The 25,734-nt window shown below is 38.7% G+C and overlaps 2 protein-coding genes across 2 annotated transcripts in view; one reads left to right on the forward strand and one right to left on the reverse strand.

The window, feature by feature from the left end:
• Positions 1-25,734, forward strand: part of LOC309662872 (cyclin-Y-like protein 1) — a gene marked incomplete at its 5' end in the record, with an annotated part of 34,331 nt that overhangs the window by 2,904 nt on the left and 5,693 nt on the right. Inside the window, 7 exons of the mRNA XM_082466070.1 lie at positions 6,443-6,517; positions 8,403-8,437; positions 14,488-14,588; positions 18,137-18,172; positions 20,374-20,425; positions 21,398-21,517; positions 25,342-25,508. Of these exons, the coding sequence (XP_082322196.1) occupies positions 6,443-6,517; positions 8,403-8,437; positions 14,488-14,588; positions 18,137-18,172; positions 20,374-20,425; positions 21,398-21,517; positions 25,342-25,508 (586 nt within the window). The remainder of the gene's footprint in view (positions 1-6,442; positions 6,518-8,402; positions 8,438-14,487; positions 14,589-18,136; positions 18,173-20,373; positions 20,426-21,397; positions 21,518-25,341; positions 25,509-25,734) is intronic.
• LOC309663050 (10 kDa heat shock protein, mitochondrial) lies at positions 11,232-12,105 on the reverse strand. Its single transcript, XM_082466359.1, has one exon. The coding sequence runs from the start codon at positions 11,684-11,686 to the stop codon at positions 11,378-11,380; it is 309 nt and encodes a 102-aa protein (XP_082322485.1). The 5' UTR covers positions 11,687-12,105; the 3' UTR covers positions 11,232-11,377.

The following is a 25,734-nucleotide window of genomic DNA, read 5'->3' on the forward strand; positions in this document are numbered from 1 at the left end:
ATAGACTCAAAAGAATTTTTTACTACTTTGTCTTTAACAGTATATCTAATATAACTGATGGTAGTGTCATAATAGAAAAGAAGATGCTACGGTCCTATTATCTGATTTTATTTTTATTCATCAACTTTTCATACAGCCTTTATGTTCTGACCTTAGGAGCTTTGCTAATTTTCTGGTGAAAGGTGCTCTCTCAAGTGACCCCTACCTCCCATCCCCCTGAAGAGTGGGTAGGGAAGGAATTGGCAATATGATGTGGAAAAACCTCTGAGCAACAGATCTTTCCTTTTTTTGGTGACAGTATTAATGAACATTTGATGTGAAAGATTGAGAAAACACAGAAAAGTCCTTCACTCACACTCAGAATATCCAGAATTTTTATTAATATTTTGGTGTTGATTCTTCCTGAACCTTTTGTATGCATATACACATAACATTGTGTTTATTTTACAAAGATGGGATTGTTCTTTATGTGCCACTTTGTAACTTTTTGTTATAAAGAAAAGTAACGACATGAAGCTCCTGTAACCGTGCTGACACCTAGAGAGTGCTCCAGGGTGATGTATTTCCATGCAACTGCGCATAGCTCTACAGCCTGCCTTTTACCAACTGTTTACTGGGCCATCGAATAACCTTGGAGCATAATTCATTTACCCAGCCTTTATGGTTGAGCATCTTTTATAATCCCATTATAATGCTTTATTCAGGGGACACAGATAAAAACTGATGCATTGTATTGATACTTCTCTATAGCATTCTGATTGTACACTTTGTCTTACGACTTAATTAAATTCATAGGGTGAGTCATTTTGTAGTAAAGGTATTTTAACATTAAATGTTCTTTTTCCAAATTAAAGTTACCATTGATTTTTCACTGAACATTAGATTTCCTCTTTTAGGTTTTCGTGGTTCTTGGTAACCTGTCTTGTGTCTTTGATTCTGAGTAACTAAACTACTACTCTAAGAGATCTGAAATTAACTCTGGTCCTAGGTGACAGACACATCAAAAGACAGCATTAGAAGAAATCTTAGATGATGTGGGAAAATTGGGAAAACCTTAACTGGTTTTGGGTACACTGAAACATGATTATTAGGCACCATTCCAGAGGCAGGACAAACAGTGGTTAGACAAGACAAAACCCGTATCCTAACTCAGGTCCTTACTTTCTAGAGGTGCCTGGGGGCTGACGACACAAGAATAACATCAGGTAGTGAGAACACTAAGAAAGAAAATGAAGGTAATGGGCTGGGGAGGAGGACAGTTTTACAAGGGGTGGTTAAAGACAGCTTCTCTCCTTAAGCGACCCATGAGCAGTCCTAAGAGAGCCGTGTGAGGCTGTGGGAGAAGAGGCTTCTGTGCAGTTCCTAAGAAGGGAATATGCTTGATGCGTGCCAAGGACAGAAAGATGGGTGGCTGCAGCTGAGTGAATGAATGCCAGGAGGAATATGGGGGATTAAGACCTTGTATGCCTAGTGGGCCTTGACCAAAAAATATGAATTTTAGTCTAATTGTAATGGGAAACCATTGAAGGATTATATGCAGGGGAATGATGTTAATTCTTAGAAAAAGGGAAGGGGGGTAGAGAGGGCGGAGGGAGATCAGACCAGCTACTGTGTGAGAATAGACTGTAAGGGTGGAAGGAAGCAGAGAGGGAGACCAGTTAGGAGGCTGGTGCGGTAGCTCAGGTGAGAGCCAACAGTGGCTTGAACAAAAAAGCGATATTAATAAGGGTCTAAAATAGGCTGTAGTATATAGATTGCTCTTGCATTTCATTTGATTCTCACCATGTTCTGAGTTAGGTAGTGTAGGAATTCTTCTCTTAGGTATAAATTGAGTTGTCCAAGGTTTTAAAAATGAGTATTGATAGAGAGTAGGACTGTAAATTCCAAATGCATGGCATATAGGAACAGAATTTATTGTTGACATTATGTGAGCTTCTTTGGAATACTACCTTTTTTCTCAGCCTTTTTTGTTGTTGTTGTTTTAGTGTATTAAAGTAATAAAACTTAAGAGTTAAAACAGTAACACTGCGTATTGTGAAATGAAATGAAGGTAACTTGCAACCCAGAAAGGTTCTTAAAAGTCCAAGAAACTGAGTAAAGTGCTCTTTAGAAATATATAAAGCCAGGTGTACTTACCTATGTGTCACCTCTCAGTCATGATCACTGTAACACTGATTGAGGATTAAAATAAGGCAAAACTGAGAACCAGGGTAGAGGCAGGTACAGAAGCAGTTGGAAACCAGAGCTGGGAAGTTTGGAAGCCAGGATTGTCCGAAGCTAGGAAAGCAGGATCAAGGCTTGGGTGAGCAGTAGCCTGGCAGGTGCAGGAGCCTGCTGTGTACCCGCTGGTGAGGCAGCCCAGCTCAGGGCTGGCTGGCAGGAACTCCCTGACTGCGGTGGAAAGTGTGGACTCAGAGATGAAATCATCAGTTTACATGGTAATTGTAAAGATTGTAATGTTTGTATTATGAGCCATAAAACTAATACACTGCACAGTATAGGGATGCTAGGGCAGTTCAGTAAATGCAGTGGTTACCGTTAAGTAAACTGGTGCTCAGCAGTTGGCCCAGAAACTGCTGACATCTCCTGTTTATTTGGAATATATTGAAATCAATATGTCGATATTAATCGCTTTCTGAAATATGCTGCTTCTGTCAGATGCTTTCTTGGTCACTTCCCTCTCCCTCTAATATTTTAACAAGGACAAATCATTTATCGACAGTTTGATAGCATAGTTTTAACACTTTTAGCCTTCAGTAATGCATTTCATTTGTTCTAAGTTGCCTATGTTTTCACACTTTTAACAACTGCAATTGAGATGGATCTTAACAACTGGTAGAATCTTAGATTGGAGGAAAAACAGTACTCAGTGTCGGTGGTGTTTTACAGGTTTCCTCTGAGGAATGTTTACATGAAGACCGAGTTTAATTTTTTTTTAATCATACTTTTTCTACATCGACCTATCATGCTGTCAAATAAGTTGCAATTTAAATTGATAATACAAAAATGATGGGTCTTAAAATACAGTTTTAATCATAACCCCTAATCATGAGCTCAAGAATATTTCTCCTGGGTAAAACATTCTTAGAGGTTTCTAAAGAAATAACTTTCGGAAGAATCCATGTAATTTCCTGAATGCACAGTAATTCCCTGAAGTCTCTAAATTACTGTGTGTGCATGTGGTGGGGAGAGGGATGAGAGGGATGGTGGGTGGTAAAGCTTTGCTTAATAGTTGGCAGTCTTACCTTTGTGATAGTGAAGAGTGTGGTAGGTTTTATCATAGTCTCCTTAGGCTCTTGGGAAGATAGTTCATGGGAAGTGCAGAAATATTGTGTGTATGTATGAGTTTACTGTCTAATGGCTCACATGTCCATTCTATAAGATAGTGATGTGGTATTTTTCATTAGCAAAAAGTGCAAGTTATATAGAAAATTGTTAGTTATATAGGCTATAAACAAAAGATTAATATTTTCTGAAAACCTCATGCAAACTGACAGCAGTAGGGCCCTGGTGTTTACAGTACATTCAAATGATAGGCCAACTCACCAAAGTGGAAATAACACTGATAACTGTGGGAAAATGGTCAAACTGTGTAATCAAAAGAAATACAAATTAGATCTACAGTGAGGTTCCTCATTCATATCAGTAGGAATTTTTTTTTTTTTTTTCAAGTATCCAAAGCAAGGGTAGGAACTCAAAATGTCATGATTGGTAGCATTATACCCTAATGTGCCCCCCACCTTCTTTAGGAAGCAATTTAGCATTGTACATGGAGCCGTGAAAGTGATCTAACCTTTTGGCTTAGTCATTCCACTTCCGAAGATCTTTGCTAAGGAGATAAAACCATTATTTTAAAAAACTATGTACATAAAGATTTTCCTCATAATATTTTAAGAATAGAACTTTGTAAGCACCAATCCCCAGCAATAGGGGATTGGCTAAGTCCAGTATAGGAATAACACTTGATGGGCCAGTGTGTATTCATTAAACAATAAATATGCAACAGTGGGGTGGAGAGCGCTTCTTAGTAACAAGAAGACATAAATTGTACACTAATTAGAGCTTTTTTTAACGTATAAGAAAAGCAACTAAAAGTAACGGTTGTGAATCATTGTGTGTTAATGATTGTGAATGGTTGTGTGTAACTTTTAAACAGAGCATCGTTTTGTCTCATGCAGATTTTTGTTCATGATATTTGTTAAAGGAATGAGCAAGTGACTTTTACCTTTCCCCACCTTTAGTGTGATCATCAGTACTGCTGATTAACCAGGTCTCCTTCAGTTGCAAGTTAAAAGAACATCACAGAGTTAAGCACTACTTGACCCAGGAGTTAAATGATCTCCTCAGTTCTGCTCTCCTCTGTTGATGTCTCCTGAAAAGCCTTTCCCCTCATGATAGCAAGGGGAGTGTCCAGCAGCTCAAGACTAGCTAAGGATCCTAGAGTACAGTTCTGCCTTTCTCTTTTCTTGGCAAGCCCCAGGACAGCTGTGATTGATTGGCCGTTCCTGGGTCCTGTGCCTACCTTTGAACCCCCTAGGATAGAGTAGGGAGAGTGCCAGCTTTTTTCTGGTCACTTGGGCTAAGTTTACTTTTTTTTTTTTTGCATGTTGTCATTTCTTTTATCCCAGCCTTCTTGACTTTTGTATTTAGATCTGTAGTAGCACATCTTGGTTTGGCGGCTGTGTGTGTGTGTGTGTGTGTGTGTGTGTGTGTGTGTGTGTTAAAGCTTGCTTCTCTTTGATTCTGGCACTTAATTTTCCTGGACTTCCATTGAAAATTGTTAAGTTTTACCATGCCATAGACACTGATAAATAAGACAGCTACTTTGCAAACATTTCTGCTTATTTTTTAGATTCAAATGTAGTCTATTTACTTTCTTTTTGGTATAGGTAAGTAGTCATGAATTCTTTCGGAAGCTATAGGTTAGAGGCAGCTGTGAAAGTCTCTGCCTGCCATTTTGTGTACAGCTGAAATAATTTATTTTCCCATTGTCTTAATTTTTCAAATATGTAGGAGAAAAAAACTTTAAAATAATTGTATGGGTCTTTTACATAAAAATGTTGAATAGAATATTTTCTCCAAAAGCAGCTTGATAAACTTCAAATTCAGTGAAGGAATTTTCATGAAGAACAAAGCAGTTGGTTTAGCTCTGTAAATTACTAGTGCTGGCAATGACATTAAAATGGATGGCTCAGATTCCTGTTAAAACGGGAAGTCCAAAATTACTGTTCGTGCCACATTCTTTCTGGGTGGGAAAAGGGGATTCTAGGTAGATACATTTGTGAAATGCTGGGTTAGACAGAATTCACTACTAGACTAATTAGTTTTTAATATATCAATGTGTGTATTCTTTGGATTCTCTAAGAGGCAGGGATATATTTGTATTTCACTTTGACCATCAAAGCCATCTTTCAAAAACAGATCAGTTATTATGTGGTTTGGGAAATAATTGCCTTAACCATTACTCTTTATCTGAATCTTGGTCCAGTTTCTTAAAAGATTGGTTAAATGGTTTGAGATGGACTTTGCTGAGGAAGTGTCATAGGGCTTTTATGTTTGTTTGTTTGTTTGAAACAACAACCTTACTATCCTGTGTGGTAGCTTGTGCTTGTTTTGTATTTCTGCCTAAATAGAAGACGCTATCCCACCTTGGTGCAAGGTGGGCTACAGGCAGACCCACCTTTTCGTGTAGGTATGGCCAAAATTTTTTTCTAGTAGCCCTATGATCTGCTCCAGAAAGTACTCTTATTGAAGCCCCAAATTAATCATGCAGCGTGGAATGAAGAAGTGAGTTTAGCTTTGGAAATAGAGGGCAAAGTTAAAAATCACTCTCATGGAAGTGTTCCTCTAGATTAGAACATTGAACTTTTATGTAGTCCTCTTAAATCTGCCATGATGAATAGCCCCCAGATAAACCACAGCCAATGAAATGAGTTCATTTGTTGAATGGAGTTAGAATTAGCCATTTGATTGTCTGAAGAACATTTGCCAAAAGCAACTCACTTCGTTTTGGCATATTTGATATATTGAGCTGGTATCTGACAGTAGTTGGCCACAGCATAACTTGCTTCTTGAGACTGTTCCTGGAATGTGCTAGTAATATCAGCTTTAAAAGAGGGTGACTGAATTTTTAATTGATAAATAGGAGGGGAGTCACATATATGATTCATCTAAAAATGGCATAGATTATTTAGGTGCAAGTTAAAGAAGTCTAAGACATAGCCATGGTTTTACTCCACATGTATGGAGAGTTTCTACAATTTTGCTGTTTCCCAATAGAATTTTTATATTGTGCCTTTACTAAAATTGCCTTTTTGTCATTACTAAAAGCTCTTCTCAAGACTATTAATAAGTGGTTTCAATCAATGTGTAGCTATCTTTAAAATCATGTATTTTTCTACTCAACTAAATCACCACACCTTTTTCTCTTCTTCCTATACAGACTTAGCTTTGGAACCAAACCCTTCTGACCACCCAAGGGCAAGCACCATTTTTCCGAGCAAATCTCAAACAGATGGTAAGGCAATGCTTTTTTTTCCCTGAGAAAAAGAGTGAAAACTGTTTTTGTTTTGTGTATTATAGGAGGTATTTAGAAAAACTCTTACAGTGGTTTAAATGTTTCACTTTTTTATGTATTCACTTGTCTTATTTTAATATGTTGATGATACAGTTTCCTTTAGTTGTCAGTGTTTTAGGGAGGAGAACACTTAGACTATCTGTTTATACATTTTGCCACCTCTTTATCAACATAGTCAACTGGCCACATGATTTAGATGTGGTCTATTTCTCCATGCTACTTTGTCCTTTTCCCCTTGCTCCGAAGAGCACATATGTTAAAGACAAATGATAGGGTTTAGGTCACAGTTAGGTTTTCATTTGGTCAAATCAGAAAAATCAGTTGTTATATGTGGGAATTGAGCCTTGTGATTTTGGCCCTGTTTTACACAGTGTTCAACCAGACGAGCCTATCTCACATCCAGATTTATGCTACTCAGAACTTTTAAGCTATTCAAAACTTTCTCATCCTAATGTAGTGCTGTGCCAGGGTAATAAGAGCAACATGCCATATGGGGTTTTCCAGAAGATTATCCTCAGCATGTGAAACTCATATACATTTCCTGTGTCCTCCTTGTTTTAAGATGAGAATCAGAACCGTAGAATTTTTTGCACTCCTGCTTGCCTGCTTGTCTTCCTGAATGTTATGTTAAATCCTAGTTTATTTGCTAAAAAGCCATACGTGACCAAGTTTTTCAGTTGATTACGAGAGCAGGAATACAAGAAGTGAACATTCCATAATATTTAAAGTGATGCAGCACAATAAAAAACGGAGGTTTGGTTTTTTGTTGTTGTTGTTTTGCTTTTGGTTTTTTTCCGTTAGATCACTGGTTTTTATAAAAGGATATAACTCAGGAACAGCCAGATGGAAGAGATGCATAGGGCCAGGCATGGGGACAGGGCACAGAGCTTTGATGCCCTCTGCAAGGGTACTACATGCTCACCAACCTGGAAGCTCCTGGGGTTTCTAACTTGCATTTTTCTAGTGTGTGTACTTGAGCCACTCATTTCTGGTTAGGATTGCTCTATTTCTCAGTTTCTTCCAGAGCCATGAGCTGCTCACATGTAGAGGGGCTCTGGAGACAGTAAAAGAAAAGCTGTCCCATGCCTGTCTCTCTCTTCAGCCTTAAGGAATCCGTGCCTGTGATGCCTGTCTGGAGTTAAAGGAGGCAATGTGAGCAAGAGTGTGGCCTAAGACCCTCTTCAGGCTTTTATTCTTCTGGCCTTTGTTGGAGCAAAACCGTTTTGTGTGCTGTAGATATGTTCATTTAGGTCAGCACACTCATTTTAAAATTTACGTTTAACATAGGTTACTTTCCAGTTGTGTATTTTTTCAGTAAGGTATTTGAGTAGGTTACCATTAAGTGGTTCAGGATGCTTCCAGAGATCCTGGTGCGTTCGGAGACGAGTGCCTGGCCAGAAACTGGTTCTTAGAGTCGTCATCTGTAGATTGTGGTAATTAAAGTAAGCTGTGTGTAAATGAAGACTGAGAAAATACTCCTGGCTAGTAGTTCAGCTATGCAGCAGGTACATTTTTTTATTAGCTAAGTTTCTCACCTGGCCTGATTTGCTTTGTCCTTTTCTTTTGTAAATGGGGAGTCTTTCATTTGTGCCTAATACAGAATATCTATTAGGTCAAAAAAGTGAAACTAAGTTTTTAGATTTTATTTATAGGACTCATCTTGCTGGGTGATTTAAATTATATATTTTGTTGGAAATTATTTTAAAAAATAGAATGGAATTCTATCTCATTGTGTTATTGGTAATCCATCAGATAATTAGTGACTACTTTTATTTTTCTATGGCATTTGTATCAGAATTCATCAGTTAATTTTTTTTATTCTTAGTGCGGGAAAAGAGGAGGAGCAACCATTTCAACCATGTAAGTAAACAGTTGAAAAGTTAAGAAATTAATAGTTTGAATTAAAAATATGTCTGCCATGATTCCTAAAAATATGATGGATCCAATACTGTTAGCATGGACCTCTTTTTTGTAGATTTTCTAAATCTCTATTTTCCTAATTATCAAATGGATTCAGGAAAGTCTTTGACTTAGTAGTGCCCATTTTTTAAGGGTTCTGACATTTACGTTAAATTTCACTAATACGGTTGTAGTATAAAGATCTGCCTTAAATTCTTTTGCCTTATTTTTTTGATCTTATTTTTTAACCAAAGTAATAAAAGTATAACAGGTAAGTTAATTTTTAGCACTGTCCATTGACTTCTTGTCATAGCAGGTGAAAGCTGAGCTTCTTCGCTCCACCATGACGTTATTTCCCTCCCTGTGTTCCCTCAACATGTATCAGTTTTTATTAAATCAGAATCAATGTTTACATTACTACGACTCTGCAAATATTGTGCATTGCTGAGCCATATAGTTCTCTGACTGTGCCTCCTCCTTGTACACCCTTCATTCTTTTTCTTAAATATTAATGAAATTGGAGCACTTCTGCACTTCTCTAGGATAACCCAATCCCCCTTTTCCTAGCCAACGTGATCTCACACAGCCAAATGCAGTAAGTAGCTCCCTGCCCGGTCTCCCTGCTTTCACATTCTTCATTTTTTCTGTGGAATTAATTTCCTGACTATATTCACTTGCCTGTTTTCTAACAGCTATTTTTTTCCCCAAATGTTTTAACATTTGTCACATGCCTATGAAAACTATTTTCCGTCTACTAAGCCACATCTGTTCCATTTTTTTCTTGGAGACACTTTGCCCCAATCTTTTGTCTTCCTACTCCCATATAGACTAGTGTTCCCCTAGGCCTGCTCTATGCCTCTTTTCCTGGGATATCTGTGTGAAGTCATCTGGGATCTCACATAACTCTGCTCTCTTATGTTGGATCCCCTATGTCCTAGATTCTGTTTCCCTCTTGTCTTGTTATACTTCCTTGTTTTACTGGAGCACATTTTCCTGGGAAAAGGGCACATGGGCAGAAAGTTTAGAGAGATCTAGCCTCTCTGAAACTCCTTCTATTTGATAAAGTATAGAATTCTCAGTTGAAACTAATTTTTGCCGTTCTAAAGACATTTCCCTCTCATCTTCTCATTTACACTGTTGCTCTTAAACCTGTTGACATTGTATGGTACATTGTACATTACCGATTTTAGTCATTTTCCCCCATCCCTTCCTTCTCGGGAACCTTTTAGTACCTTCCCTCTCCCTGGGATTTTGAAATTTCATAATTTGGTTTGGTATAGACCTTTTTGGTGTGTTTCTTTGATATTCTGTTTTTTTCTTCCAGGTTCCTATTATTCAGATGTTGGAAGTCTTAGACTTACCAGATCGCTAACTTTTTTCCCCTCCTGCTTTGCATTTTGTCTTTTTGTCCTGCTTCCTGGAGATTTCCTTGACTGTGCTCTAATCCTTCTATTGAATATATTGTTTTGTCTACCTTATTTTCAATTTATAGAGTTCTCTTATATCCTGTCATTCTTTTTTTCACTGATGCAATTTCAAGTTTTCATTTGCTCCTGAGTTTTTATCACTCCCATCAATTCCTTCTTCCCGTTTTGTTTTGTTTTTTTTTAAAGCGTCCTTATATTTTATTTTATTTATTTATTTTTTGGCTGCATTGGGTCTTGGTTTCTGCACGTGGGCTTTCTCTGGTTGCGGTGAGCTGGGCCTACTCTTTGTTGGGTGCGTGGGCTTCTCATTGCAGTGGCTTCTCTTGTTGCGGAGCACAGGCTCTAGGGCGTGCGGGCTTCAGTAGTTGCGGCTCATGGGCTCTAGAGCGCAGGCTCAGTAGTTGTGGCGCATGGGCTCAGTTGCTCTGTGGTATGTGGGATCTTTCTGGGCCAGGGCTCGAACCCGTGTCCCCAGCATTGGCAGGCGGATTCTTAACCACTGCGCCACCAGGGAAGTCCCATTCCTTCTTCCTGTTTTGATCTCTTACTTGTTGGGGGCTTCCCTCAAACGTGTGATGGTCCTTGGCTGTCTGTTAAGATCTAATTGGAAGCATCACTTGGACAACTCGTTAACTGATGGGCCTCACTGCAAGGATTTGGGGACCACGCCTCTGAACTCTGAGCCTGCCTTGGGTTCTGTAAGACAAACTGGTTTTCTTGTTCCTGTCCTAGTCAGCCTCTGTAGGTACCAAGGTTGTGCTTCCTCTGTTCTGCCATGTCAGTTACCACTCCTTTATCTAGTCTTTTCACCTTTCAAACATTAAAAATCATCTGCTGTTTATCCTGTCTTATGTATAGCTTTTTTAAAAAATGCCTTTAATTCTAATGAGATGATATCTGAAAGAAGGGGGAGAGGAAATAGATTTGTGGTCAGTCTACTCAAACTTAGATTTATTCTTTGAATATAGGTTCTGAGTTTGAAGTTTAATGCAATATAATTAACGATATTAATTCAGACAATATTTTTGATTATACCTATAATTAGAATATTATACTTTTCTACTAAGGCCTTGAGTATGAATTCTATTCAAACCACTCACCCTACCATATTGTCCATTAATGTGCAACATAGATGGAGTATTACAGACTTTTCAGTGAAAGTCATTGATTCTTAATAAACGTATCCAAAACTTGTGAAAAGGGGGAAGAAAAAAGTGAACTTCAGCTTTATTCTCTCTCTTTTTTTTTTTTTTTTCATTTATATACTTTTATTTGGGAATGTTTAAATCAATACAGAGAAAACGAAATTTCAGAGACAATGAATATCATTAGTTTGGATATCATTACTTTATTATAAAAGAAACACGGAAATTATTTACAGGATGAAAGATTTCAGAACTTCAGTGGCAGCTTCACGTGATGCCATTGGGGGAACGGGCAGCTTCACGTGATGCCATTTCAATAGTGACTTATTTTAGTCGACATATTTTCCAAGAATGTCACCATCTCTAAATAAGAAATAATCCTTGTCATCTAGAACTACTTTGGTGCCTCCATATTCTGGGAGAAGAACTTTATCTCCAACTTTCACACTAACTGGTTGAATCTCTCCACCCTTTCCTTTAGAGCCTGATCCAACAGCTACTACCATTGCTTGCAATACTTTTCCTTGCGATTTTTCTGGAAGCATAATGCCTCCTTTGGTTACAACTTCGGGTGCACTTCTTTCAACTAATACTCGGTCAAAGAGGGGAAGAAACTTTCTAAATGCCTGTCCTGCCATGACTCGGGTTGCCGCACTTCGTACTCTCGCTCTCTCCAGCTTTATTCTTTTAATGGGTTAAAATCAGAGGCAGTAGGCACAATGGGAAGAGTCATTGGGTGGGGGCAGGATTTCAACAGGTACTTGACCTTTAATGATAAGCTTTGAGGGTTGTTACTTACTAGCCTCCTAGGTATGATTATTTTCTAGTCTTCACCATTAAACCTGCAGTCTACTAAGCAACCTTTCCCCTTATAAAGATTGTAAAAGTCCATGTATTTTGTCCTTAGTGCTGAATGAAGATAAATACTCTTCTTCAGTGACCAATTGAAATAATACCTATGAACATTAAACTGTCAGTAGTGTTTTTTGCTACTTGTTTTTTTTTTTTTTTGTATTTGCATTTTATACCCTTATGTGTGTCAGTGCAGTTTATTGAGGTTGTGAGCCAGCAATGGTAAAGCTTTAATCATAAGGGACAGTTATCTTAAATTTTCAAGCAAGATGAGAGGAAAGTAATCTGCTGGCAGCTAACATATCTAGGCTTTGCTCAGAGGCTTCAATTCTGCCATCCTTTAGTGAACACTAGATGCTGGAAAGTTTGAATAGTTTCAGGAGTAGGCCTGTGGAAGTGTTTCTTTTGTAGGATCGAGCCAGTAGACTGTAAGTTGCTGATACAACTTAAATGAGCCCCCATAGGATTATAGAGCACATCTAATTAAAAATTTTAAATGTTTTAGCAGTAATATTTCCAAAGACAAATCAATATACATTCATAATAGAAAAAAAAGTTTTTAATAGAGGAAAACAGGATAAATAGCACCCAAAGCTCTACCAACTAGTCTATATTTTGGTACATTTCCTTACTATTTTTATTCCCCTCATATATATAGATTTTTGGTCAGAATTGACTTTTATTACGTGTAGTGTATGTCATATTATACCCTAATAGTAGTGACCTTAAAAGATAACCTGCTTCGTTTAGAATCAAAGTATTTGAATGAGTGAATTTTCATTTTTCATGCTGTATCTGTTTTTTGAGATTCTAAAATTACACATTAACCAAATAGCTTAAGGACCATATCAGAGTTTTAGTTTAAAACATTTCTAGCTTGAAGGAGAAATTAGTCTTCCAAATAGTGATACTGTTTCAAATATGTTACATCTAGAACTTTTTGTTAATAAGGAATAAGTGGCTTTGCATAAAGCATCTGAAACAAGCAAAATGGTGTTTTATATATGCCATTTGGATATTTCTGATTATTGGATACTGGCAATTTTTATTTAAATGCTCTGTATTTTAAAAAGCATCAACTAGATTTTCTCCCTGCCTCACCTTTCATGTATTTGTGGAGGACATTGATGGGAGAGTGTGACAGCATGGTGAAAACTATTTTATATTAATAGGAGGAAGGAAGGCTCATCTGAATTAGTAAACAAACAAAAACCAAAACCAAAACCCAGCTTTAAAATTGTTCGTATTCTGTGGTATTAAAGAATGCTACTCTTCCTTCCAGTGGCTTTCAGTGATTGGGATTTGGTTATTGGCCTTACTTTAAGGAACAGAGTTGTCCTAACATAGTTTAGGCCATTTTAGTATTTGACTATTGCCGTGTTCATGGGCTCTTCACAAATAAATGGATACTTCTAAAGTGTTTTAAAGATAGTTCATTCTCTAGAGGGTCTCAAAAAGTTCTTTGTCACCTATCCAACACCACTGTAGATAAATTCTCACGAATTTGTACCTTTAGTAAGATTTACCTCCAGTTGTAACTGATCTTAAATAATTTCTCAAACACTTGTCGAATCCTAATTTGTCCCAGATTCTGTGCTCAGTAGCTGGAGGTAGGAGAAGAATCTTCCTAACCTGGAGAAGCTTGTTTACTTAAGAGGGTGGTACTATGCAAGCAGCTGAGACCATGGAACAGTTGGTAAATTAGATGTGTGAGTGTGCAGAAAGTGAGAAGTTTTGTGGTGTGCCTGCTGGCAAAGGGATCCTAGAGGCAGATGGGGTCAAGCTTGCTGGGACAGGAGGAAGAAAAAGGCATTGCAGGCAGAGAGCAGCATGGGTGAGGCAGGAGTGTCAAATAACACGTAGAACAGAACTAGTACAATTTTGAAATGAATGGCAAGTATTCTCTGAGGTTCTCACTTGAGTAATGTAATGGCAGTCTTACTTAAACATGAAGTGAGAAGTTAAATTCTCAGAGTTGTTTTATCCGTTTTTTTTGGATGCGAGAGAATCTTTAAGCAGTACCTTTTTGTCCTCCAGATAAGGAAATTGAGGCCCAGAGAGACTTATGGCCCCCAGCTTTTTAGTGATAGAGCAGCCCTGGCATGCCCAGCCTCTGATTGGAAAACGTTTGTTTCGTCACACTGTCTCCTGAACATTTATTATTGGTGTTCATTTACTGCAGTGAAATGCTCCTACATCGGTATTATATAAAGCATTACGTTTTATTGTAGTAAATGAATAGAAATAGGAAATCTCAGCTGCATTTCATTGCTTAAGGAAAAAACCCTGAAATCTTATTCTAAACTTTTTACATTATTATAAAGGTAATTTATAATAGGTGCTTGCCAGGTTTGATTATAGGTACTATATCAAGGCAGCATTTTAGAACCCATTTCTCAAAGCTCGTCTGTGGAAGTCAGAGTATAGAGGTTTCCCATAGAGCTGCACATGATATCACACTCAGGCAGTTCATGGAGTGTAAGAAAAATCTTAATGCTTTATCGTTTGACATTTTAACCGAGGAAAAACACACACTTGATAGGTTTAACTTACTGTGACATTTTCTTCTATTTCCCTTCCCCTTCAGGTATCTCCAGGGCAGCTTACTAAAAAGTATAGCTCATGCTCAACAATATTTCTAGATGACAGCACGGTCAGCCAGCCTAATCTTAGAACCACAGTAAAATGGTGAGTACAAGTAGGTTGCCAAGGGCTGAGTGACAGACCCCCTTATCGCTAAAAGCATCCTAGCCATACATAAGTTCATTCATTTGAATTGTCCTTTTCAGTGATCAGGTTAAAAAACTGGTGTCAACTATAGATTGATTTCAAGGACCTAAATATGAATTTTCAGTTTCCATTTTAATCTTAGAGCGCATGATAGAAGGGAAAGCCAGTTAGCAAATAAGAAATCCCAGAAAAAGTATAAATCTTTATTTGACGCGTTTCTGTTGCTAAGCCATTGTTGAACACAGTGAGAAAGAGAGGTGCTTTTGATTGGCTGTTTCTAGAGACAATTATTACTGTATGAGTTGTAGTCCTCAAACAACGTGCACTACTTTGGAAGCTGCTCTTAGAAGAAGGAACAGCTTGTCCCCTGCTGGCACCAAAGCGAATCTGCATTTAAATTTAATTGGAGTTTGTCAGATTTATCCCACTGTGCTTTTTTTTTTTTCCTGCACTCTTTCTGTATGAAATTTTACTTCTCCTTCCTGTCCCCCAAAGAGGGGGAGAATATATCAAACCAGTCTTAAGAAATACACACTCAAGCTTAATTTCTTTGTAGATGAAATTTGTTCAACTGAGGTTTTAACTTAATAGACACATTTAAGTTTTGTTTATATATATATATCTCCAACACACTGTATCACTCACAGCAGAGAACAATAAAAGAGGTGAGGTTTCGGAAACATGGCTGTGGTCAGGCTTATACTTAAGGAGACACGAACAGTGTCATGATGATGGAAACTATTCTTTAATTTCTGGGAGCACCTCATAGTCCACAATTGGAGATGCACTTTCAAAACACCCTAATGATGAACCTTTCAAGCTTATTTAAGAGAAAAAAACCAAACGGGATGCAGAGCTTCTTGCCTCCTCCCTCGCGGTTGTCCACGAAACATTAACATCTCCTTAGGATATGAATGTTGATTTTCCAGAACACAGTTTGGGAAATGCTATTTGAAAATATTAATGTCCTTATCCTTAATTTTATTTGTTGTCTTAATTTTATAAGCTAATTGTATTTTTAATTGGTTTTTAATGTGCCAGCTTTTTTTTTAGCTATTTAAATTCTCAGTAACTTCTACTTTAATTAAAGACAGCAAGTTCACAGTCATAATAATGTAACTTTCCTCTCTTGCTTACAATAATAGTTGCAGTCAAGTCATGTTTCAGCAAAAACTGAGCCCCATCTCTAAAGTCCTGAGTTTGGGCACTTATCACATAATCACTCAATGTTTTTCTTCAGCCAAGACACTGAATCTGTGGGTACAAAAACCACTCTACTTTGGCTAGAGTCGCAGCTTCTTTTGAATTCAAAAGAGTCTGATGTCCAGTATATAATTCAAAAGTACTTTGAAAGTAAACCTTGCTCAGGGACTTCCCTGGTGGTGTAGTGGTTTAAGAATCTGCCTGCCAACGCAGGTGACACAGGTTCGAGCCCTGGTCTGGGAAGATCCCACATGCCGCAGAGCAATTAAACCCGTGCGCCACAACTACTGAGCCTGTGCCGTAGAGCCCGCGAGCCACAACTACTGAGCCCGTGTGCAACTACTGAAGCCCACGCACCTAGAGCCCGTGCCGTGCAACAAGAGAAGCCACCACAGTGAGAAGGCCGCGCACCACGACAAAGAGCAGCCCCCGCTCTTGGCAACTAGAGAAAGCCCGCGCGCAGTAACAAAGACCCCATGCATCCCAAATTAAGTAAAATTAAATAAAATTAAAAAAAAAAAAAAAGATTTACCTTGCTCAGACAAGAAGGTTTCATCCTTTTTTTTCCCGACCTAGTCTAATTTTTGGAAGTACAGTAAATTTTAATTTGCTCTCATGAAGTTTTAGAAATGATCATTCATCACATTCATTATTGGTGAAATAAAGGTTTACTGAGAAAATTAATAGGGCCAATTGGCTTTTAGGAATGATTTTGAAAATGTTTATCATGGGGTTAGTTTTCAGTGGGGTAGCTGTTCTCAGTGGGGTAGATGAGCCTTATTAGAATCACTTATGCAACTTTTCAAGATATATGTTTCTGGATGCACAAAGTCCACCCGCCTGCCCCCGCCTCCAAGACACAGTGTCTGTGTGTCTGTCTGTCTGTCTGTCTCTCTCTCACCCACGCACACACACCTGTTGACAAGATGGGGAATGATGTGAAGCATGATTATATGGACAAAAGCATCCCGAGTGATTCTCCGATCTTAACCCTAACTCATTCATCCCTAAACTTTGCTGCACGCTGCAGTCATCTGGGGATCTTTAAAAACAGTCCTGATGCCCAAGTCATACCCAGTGCCGGTTAAATCAGAACATCTTGAAGCAGAAGCCAGGCAGTTTTTAAAGCTTCTCAGATGATCCCAGTGTGCAGCTGAGCTTGGGAGCCACTATTTGGTTAGAGGGCAGGAGAAAGAGAACTGCTTCTGATAATTAGTGGGACCTTAGGTAAGTCAGTTTTAAGCCTTGGTTCCCTTATCTGTAAAATGGGTGGTTTAATTAAATGTCATCTACGGTTCAGTGGTCCTTTCCATCATAAAACTTCTAATGCTGTGATTTTAAAATCAATTTGAAGATGAAACTTGGAAGCACTATAGAAGTATCCATCTTTGATGCTAACGGTGTTACAGGCCTTTATACAAGTGCTAAGATTCTATAGACCTATTCTAAAATTCAGATTTGCCTTCCCTCAATTATTTTGAGTTTCATTTTAGACACTGAGAACAAAGGGGAGCATATAACTTAACCAGAGAACCCCTTTGTTGCCTAATATACAACATCTGTGAATAACTTAGGAATATAGTAACTTAAAAAAGACTACCTAAGGACTTGTATCTATCTGTTCGTTAATACTTTATTTAAAATAATTTGGAAATACCTGTCATTAATAGGATACTGTGTAGTATTATGCTGTCTTATTAGCACTGCTTATTTCAGGATAGCTAGACCTATCATCAGTTTTGTGGCTATAAAATTTTGCTATTAAATTTTCTAATAATTATGTAAAAGTGATTTGAAATCATTTTGGTATAGAGCACTTTTATTATTTACTTTTAGGGAAATAATGGAAAACGGATGGGTAGGTGGATAGCGAACTAAATCAACTGAAATGCAGGGGCTAACAAAACAACCACACACACACACACACACCCCCACACACAAACTACTATATGGCTTAAATTTAAGCATGTGTATAGATAGATATAACTTGTACAGGACAGAAGGTTTTGTGGGTAGAAGGACAAATGACAGGGGACATATGTAATAATTTATATATTATAATAATCAACCAAAACATGCCTTCTAACAGCATATCTAGCATTTTGGGTCTCCTAATTTTGCTAAAAGCTGAAGAACCTAAAACAAGGGGGAAAGCACCCATGTGGTACTGTTCTGAATTCGAGGATTTCGGGGCCACTGGGCCTCTGGAAGGTCTTCCCTCCTTGCTAACCCCTTTTTAAAAATGTCTTCAGGCCTGATATGATAAAAATCAGTGATGACAATGTATTTTTTTTCCTCCACAGTATGACCTTAGCAATATATTACCACATCAAGAACAGGTGAGCTCTTTTGAAACCTATCTTGTTATTCCAGCTAATTAATTTACAAGGTATCAAGTTTAGTGTTAGGTAATAACTATAGATGTTACTGGCATAAGCTTTTATTATTAGAGTGCTTTTATTACAATATAGAAGTGAATCATTTATTTTTCTCTTAGGACCCTTAATTCTTAGGTTACTGAGCATCCCAAAGAGTATTTGTTTATATGGGTTATATTGATAATTTACTGTATTAGAAATTGAAATTGAGAATTTAAAAAATTAAATTCATTGTATATTAAAACAGGGTGTGCCTTAGCACTACTGAAATTTTGAGCTAGATAATGCTTTGTTGTGGGGTGTCGTCCTGTGTGTTATAGGATATATAGCAGCACCCTTGGCCTCTACTCACTAGATGCCAGTAGCACCTTCTTCCCTCCACATTACGACAACCAAAACTGTCTCCAGCCATGGCCAGAAGTCCCCTGGGGGACGAAATCACCCCTGATTGGGAACCCCAGTGTTCAACATAAATCATTTTTTTTAATGAAAAATAACTATTTTCCACAACAAAAAATATTGAGAGAAAAGTATCTCCTCAATAGAAGACAGCTGATTCTCATATCTATTCTGTCTTCAGTCATTTGTTTTGAAGAAACAATATGAAGAAGATCCAGCCGCTTGCAGATATATAGTTGGAAAAAGGTGTATTTTTAAAGCCTTCAGATAATTTGGTATATTCTTTGATACTGTACCAAAAGTCTGCATGTGCTAGTTTCTTAAATTAGTTAAAATGGAATTCTAAATCATATCAATGAACTTGTAATAAATACTATGTTAAATTAATACCCATTGATCTGTCATGCATACTGAGTAGATCTTTTTACCTGTACCTGACTTTATAATATTATACATTGGTCATTTGGAAAGTATTGGTTCACATTTCTTTAGACAGTGTCAAAAACTCACTTTTGTTAGTATCACCACCAGTCTTACCAGAAAAGTCTTTTAAGTGTTGAGAAGTTGTCAAGTTCACAATCGAAGGTAGAAGTTTTCCAAAACTCCTGATATTTTTAGCTTGATGGCTTGAATTTTATCATTGGCAACAAATAACTTTAGAGTTATTTTCCTTGAAGTGACAGGCTCACTTTGTTCATTTTTGAAAGAATGACTGTGTCAGTTGTACATTCAAATAACGATGGTGTTCGATGAAAAAAGTGTTTCAAATAAAGATGGTGTTCTATGAAAAAAATGACTTACCGCCAAGTCACAAGTGCTTTTCCTTAACACAGCCATATTTCAGTATGTAAAAGTGCTTAATGCATACTTTCCACTTATTCAGAATATTAAAAAGAAGGACCAAGGTTTAAGAACACTATTAATTTTTACTCTTTTATCAAGGATGTTCTTCAAGCAGATTTTTTAACTGCAAGTGGCAGTGAATAATTGAATGACTTCTAATTCAGTTTGGTACCACTGCCTTGATTCATGCTCAGAAACCAGCAGTTTTACCCACTTTTGCTTTTATACATCCATAGCAAATGTCACACAATGTGAAGGGCAGGTAGTGTCTTAGTATTCTTATAAAAGCAGTTTTGACCTCTTGGGCCTCCTGAAGGAGGGGATAGGGGAGAATCCCAGAGGCCTGCAGACCACATTTAGAGAACCGCTGTTCAAATGAGCGCAGTGTATTAGTGTGGTGAAATTTTAAATTAAAAAGCCTGGTTTCTTTTAAAATAAAAAGACAATTACATTTTTAACTCAAACTATTTAAAAGAGACAAGAAGAAATACACAATAAGGATATAAAGAACTAAAGAGAAAAAAACGGGAAAAAACCATGAATCTCATATTCACATTGATTGAAGTGAGAAGAATTTATTGCCCACCACCACTGCTTCATAAAATGTTCTTGCATATTCCAGTGTGAGGTTAGAGGGGTGAAAATATATTGGTTTACTAGCATTGCCTGTTAGGGAGGGTCAGTGCTTATAGAGGCAACTCTGGCTGGTTGTTGTAGAAAAGGTTTCACAGAACTTGATGTGCTGAGTAAAAATAGGTCAGGAAACCTTTCTAAGGGTGGAATCCAGGAGAAGAATTTATAAAACTGTTTGCTTCGTTGAAGGTTAAGCTTCCTCTACCCCTCTCTCTACTCCTAGCCGATATTTTACTAAGATAGTAAGTCCTGAATTAATTTTTTAAATGCACATTCTTATTTTATAGAGTTGCAGATAGATCCTTGGATATTTTTGATGAGAGATTACATCCACTCACAGTAAGTGTCAGTTTTATTGAAGTGGTATTTTTCTCTTATACAGTTGTGTTTATTTCATGCTGATTTGCTTTGAAATTAATTACTAGAAGAAAATTACTTCCTCCAGCTCGAAGTCAAATTCATCTTCCTTTAAGTCTTCTTCCCCACGCCATGTTGTGTCTAGTCATTTTCCCGAAGGCGTGTTGTATAAGGGGTTGATGGATATGAACCGAGTTGCACTTTGTGTGAATAGTGAGCAGGTAAGTAAACATACCCAAGTAACAGAAAATGTATCTTTTTAAAGGATGATGTTCCATAGCATCAAACAATATAAATATTTGTAAATAAACCTAATATGATAAGGCCTCTAAGAAGAAAATTAGAAAACTGTTTACATTTTAAACGAATTAAAATGACAAAGTTTTAAAATTCACTTCTCCGGGTGCTCTGTGGCCACACGTGGCTGGCGACTGCTGTACAGGACAGCACATTCTTAGAGCCTTATGGTTACAGGACACTGGAAATGTGTTTTCAAAGTTGACTACAGAAAAGTATGACATATGGTGATCAGCAAGACTTTTGAGCCTAAAAGTATTGGGTTGGCCAAAAAGTTTGTTTGGTTAGTGAATATATTGTTCAATAAAATGCTTGGTGAAAATGAAAACTGTGTCTTTTATTTTTACTTAAAACCAAATGAACTTTTTGGCCAACCCAATAGTTTACATTTGGTTAGAATTCTGTGGGGAGGAACGTGGAAATACATAAATTTTCTGCGGTTGTGCCTGTATTTTTCTTTAATGAATGGTGGTGAGTACTGGATCACTGTGGTATTTTAGGATCCCATTGTTTAGATTTAAAAGACTACAAGACATGTCACCCAATCAGAATTATTTTAAGGGGCACGTGGGCCCAAGTGTGAAGACTGCTATCTTAAGGGTACTTTTAAGTATTTTTCTTCCGTGGATACTTAAATTGCATTTTTTCTCCCTTCAGCGAGAAAAGATTCCAGAGGAATACTTCGAGCATGATCCTGAACACAAATTCATTTACGGATTTGTTCATACTCTTTCTAGTGCCGCACAGCTAACTGCTGAAGGTGCAGTAGTAACTTTGGTAAGATATTTTTTCTTTCATAAAGCATCTGTAGAAATTTCTGTCTTGTACACATGGTATGGTCCTGTTTTTCCCAAATGAAAGTAGGTTCCTGAAACGATCATTAGAACTTTATTCAGAGAAACCTATCAAAAGAAAGTAAAGTATACACATTTGAGCTTTAATCATCATTATGATTTAAAACGTTGCCATTGCTTTTCTCATGACAAAACAATTGCTATTAAAGGCAGCAGGAGAGATTTCTGGTTTCTCCTTCCACACCTGAGGGGACACACGCACGCACAGTGCACACACGCACACACAGACGACGCGTGTGGTGGTGGTGGGGCGGGGCAATCACTGAGCGCTCTGGTCCACAGGCAGAAACAGGTTCCGGGCAGTTTGAAGCTGAGTCCCAGACTGCACTGCCTAGGCAGTTCTGATGTGTGTCCTGACTGAGAACTACTGCCCTCAGTTCTCTGTTCCTTGGATAATGGATAATGGTGTTAACCATCCCTGCTGTCCTCTTATTGCCTGCATGTGAAGTTGCCCAGGACTAGGGTGCCAGTAGGACTTCAGAAGGCTTTACTCTAGTTAGCCTGCTAAGCTACAGCTGTGTAAGGACCTTTTTGTCATCCATTCCTAATTCCTATGGTAAGATTTTATCATTTGAATAATAAATCATATTCAAGTGAGAGGTAGTTGGGATTGTTTTACTCCTCCCTATAGCAAACCTGTAGGGGGGAAAGTCAGCTGCGTGGTCTGCAGGGAAGGAATACTTAGGCCACTCACTGCCTGCTCCTATCAAGGCAGAATTTAGGACAGGAGGCTTGTCCTTTTGAAAAGAGACCCCTCAGTGGGTACTGGATCAGACACAGGCCTTTTCTTGGCGCTACAGGCCACTTGGAGTGCTTAGCACATGCTTGAGAGAGGCAGGAATGGTGCTTGCATATGGAGAGCTAGGAAATGCAGGAAGGAGAGTATTTGGGTTGGAAGAGGGGCATTTCTTTGTAGCCAAGTTAAGCTTGATGTACCTGCGAGACAGCAGAATGGCAGTGTCTAGTAATCATTTGAATATATGGGATTGGAGCATGAATCTGAGCTAGAGGGAGGGAATTAAGTGTAGCTGTTAAAATGCAGAGAAAGTATGTAAAATAAAAAGTGGGTAGAAGATAGATCCTACTAGAGACTGTCAGCACTTAAGGGACAGATCCCCAGAGGAGTGGCTACAGTGGTAGGAAACCCAGCAGAGAACCCTAAGAGACACCAGGAGAGGTTCAAGAAGGAGAGTATGGTCCAAACGCTAAATGCTACCAAGAAGTTGCTCATGTCATAAATACCATGTCACTGAATACCTACTCTGTGTCACTTTTCTACATGTGGGGGGTGGAGGAGAGAACAAGTTGGATAAATAAAGTTCTCGCCTTTATGGAGCAAGTGTGGAAGACGTAAATTTTTTTTTTTTTTTTTTTTTTATCGGAGTACAGTTGATTTACAGTGTTGTGTTAGTTTCAGGTGTATAGCAAAGTATAAGTGTTTTTTTTTAATGAGTGTTTTTTAAAAGATGACTATTTCAAGTGGTGGTAAAAACCATGAAGAGAAAGCAAGGTAAAGGGATAAAGTGATTAGAGGGGCTTACTAGAAAGCTCAGGAAGAGCCTCTTTAAAGAGGTAATGTTTGAACCCAGGACCTGGCTGAACTGAGGAAGATCAGGTACGCTGGCATTACGGGCAGAGGGGACAAGTGCAAGGCTCTGAGACAGGAACTTGTTCTGTGTGTTCAAGGAAAAGCAAGGTGGCCATTGTGATCCGAGCGGGGAATGAGGGAAAGAGCATAGGTGATGAGGTCACGGAAGGACAAGGCCGTACCGCACAGGGCCTCGTAACTTGCAGGCCACGGGAAGAAGGTATTTGTTTGATGGGAAGCCTCTGGCAGATCTGGAGCAGGCGCATAAAGTACTCTTAATTTAAGAGGCTCTCCTGGCTGCTTTGGGGAGAACAGACTGTAGTCTGTTGGGAGGCAGAGAAGTTAGGCAGTGGCAGCGATACAAGTCAGAAGTGACAGACAGAAAAGCGGTCAGGGTACCAGTGAAGGTAGAGATAACAAGAAGTCCTAACAGATTGGAGCAGGATACACTCAAGTGCAGGTTTTTGGTCTCAGCGACTGGGCGTGTGGCAGTGCTCTTTCATTTATGAGGGAAGGCCTGGGGAGTGGAGCTCTGGGACGAAGAGCTCTGGGTTGTTTGTGTGAAGGCACCGGTGACCACGGCAAGAGTAGTCTCTGTAGAGTGGTAGCAGCAGGAGGCTGACTGAAGTGGGTTAAGGAGAGGATGGGAGATGAGGAGCTGGCCTCAGGCCTGAGGACGCCGTCTAGGGGCAGTGGGGGACAGGCTGGGGACATGGAAGCATTCACACTGGAGGAAGCCTCTGACAGAGAGGGAGAAGTTGTTCAAAAGGAGACTAACTGTGGGCACAGTGCTCTGCAGAAGTGAGGTGGGATCAACTTCATTCATAGGAGAGTTAGCTTCAGTGAAAAGAAAGAAATCGCGCTTCCTCCGAGACAGGAGGGCAAGTGGGATAAATGAATATCAGCACGTGTACCAAGTTTGCCAGTACAAAGGTGAGAGGAAGTTGAGAGATTGCCAGTGTCGTTTCAGTGCCTCTGATGAGTCCCATAAAGTAGAGAGTTGAACCTTGCGGGGAGAGTCGTTCTTAGGGTACTAGAGAGTGCTGAGTTCTTTGGGGAATGGGAGCCGAATTTCACTAAGAACATATAATCTCAATACCCGTGTTTGAAAACACAGTAGAGTTTGGAGGGCATGGGCGAATCTGAGCTGTCAATCTGATAACCCTTCAGAGAGTAAACAGACTCTTTCAAACTGGACATTTTTCTTTTTGTCAAATGGCATATACACTCTTCTACAGAGGTAACAACAAATCACAGCTTACCTCTCTAATCTTTGCTCAGCTGTTAACTCCATCCAGTTCTTTGTAGGGTAGACATTTGATACATGTAAAAGAAACCGTGAAATCATCTCACAAACCGGCAGGTTTAGAGGAGCCCCAGGGATACAGACACAGGCAGGTCTTCCCACCTTAAAACCAAAAGAATTGACTAAGCTGCAGATTATGTAAGACAGAAATGAATAATGAAATGATAATGGAGATGTGAAAAATTGGGGCTATGAAAAGGACTACCCTTTGTATGCATGTGTGTTCCTTCAAAAGGCACTAAAATATGGGAATACTTGACAGTTGTAAAGCCCCTTTGTACTGCCTGTCCTGCTGTGCCACGCAGCAGCCACTGGGAGGCTCTCTTGACCACCAGTTTTTATCTTCAAGTTCATGCCACAAAAGGACTGGTGACTGACTCTGAAGAGAAGGTAAAGATGTGCTCAGTCTTACCAGAATTTTACACACTCAAGCGTTATGTAAAATCGCCATGCAACCACCACCAGTCTTGTAGTTAACATTGCACGTGATAGGCACTCAAGCATTTACTGAACAGTTGAAGTCGACACTGGGCTGTATGTGCTGCCCTTGACAAGTGGGAAGGTAATAATACAATGCGTGTCTTTAGAATGCCCTTTGCTGAGATGTCCTTTCATTCCTGTGACCAAAATTGGGTTGGAAATTCACACGGGCAGAGTAGAAATATCAGACTCACAGAAATATCTGACTTACAACTGTGACCTGGCCTCTGGCCTTGGCTTGGCTGAGCAAAGTCTTTGTAGAACCTAGGAATAAAAGGGGTGTCAAAAAGAGATGAAATCTGTCATTCCTAACAATTCTTATCACAGCACTTAAACTGAACGAAAATCAAAGATCAGTGCTCTACTTTTGCAGGTTTACTTAGAAAGGCTTTTAACTTATGCTGAGATCGACATTTGCCCCACTAACTGGAAAAGAATTGTTTTGGGAGCCATTCTTCTTGCCTCCGAGTTTTGGGACGATCGGGCTGTATGGAATGTGGACGACTGCCAGATCCTCAAGGACGTTACAGTTGAGGACATGTGAGTTTGTAAGGTTACCGTGAACTTTCTAACCATTTTCCAATACCTCATTTGCTCTCATAAAGTTTACATTTTTAAGAAATGTTACATTTTAAGAAAGGTTACCTTGTGCAGAGAGCTGAAATAGACATAAAATTACAGCCTTCTTTCTATCTAGCTGTAGTATAACAATTTGTATTTCCCCTCATTCATTGGTAGGTCTTGATGTGTTATTGTTGTAATATTC

Source organism: Balaenoptera physalus, assembly GCF_965194825.1.
Source record: "Balaenoptera physalus genome assembly, chromosome: 6".
Lineage (NCBI taxonomy): Eukaryota > Metazoa > Chordata > Mammalia > Artiodactyla > Balaenopteridae > Balaenoptera > Balaenoptera physalus.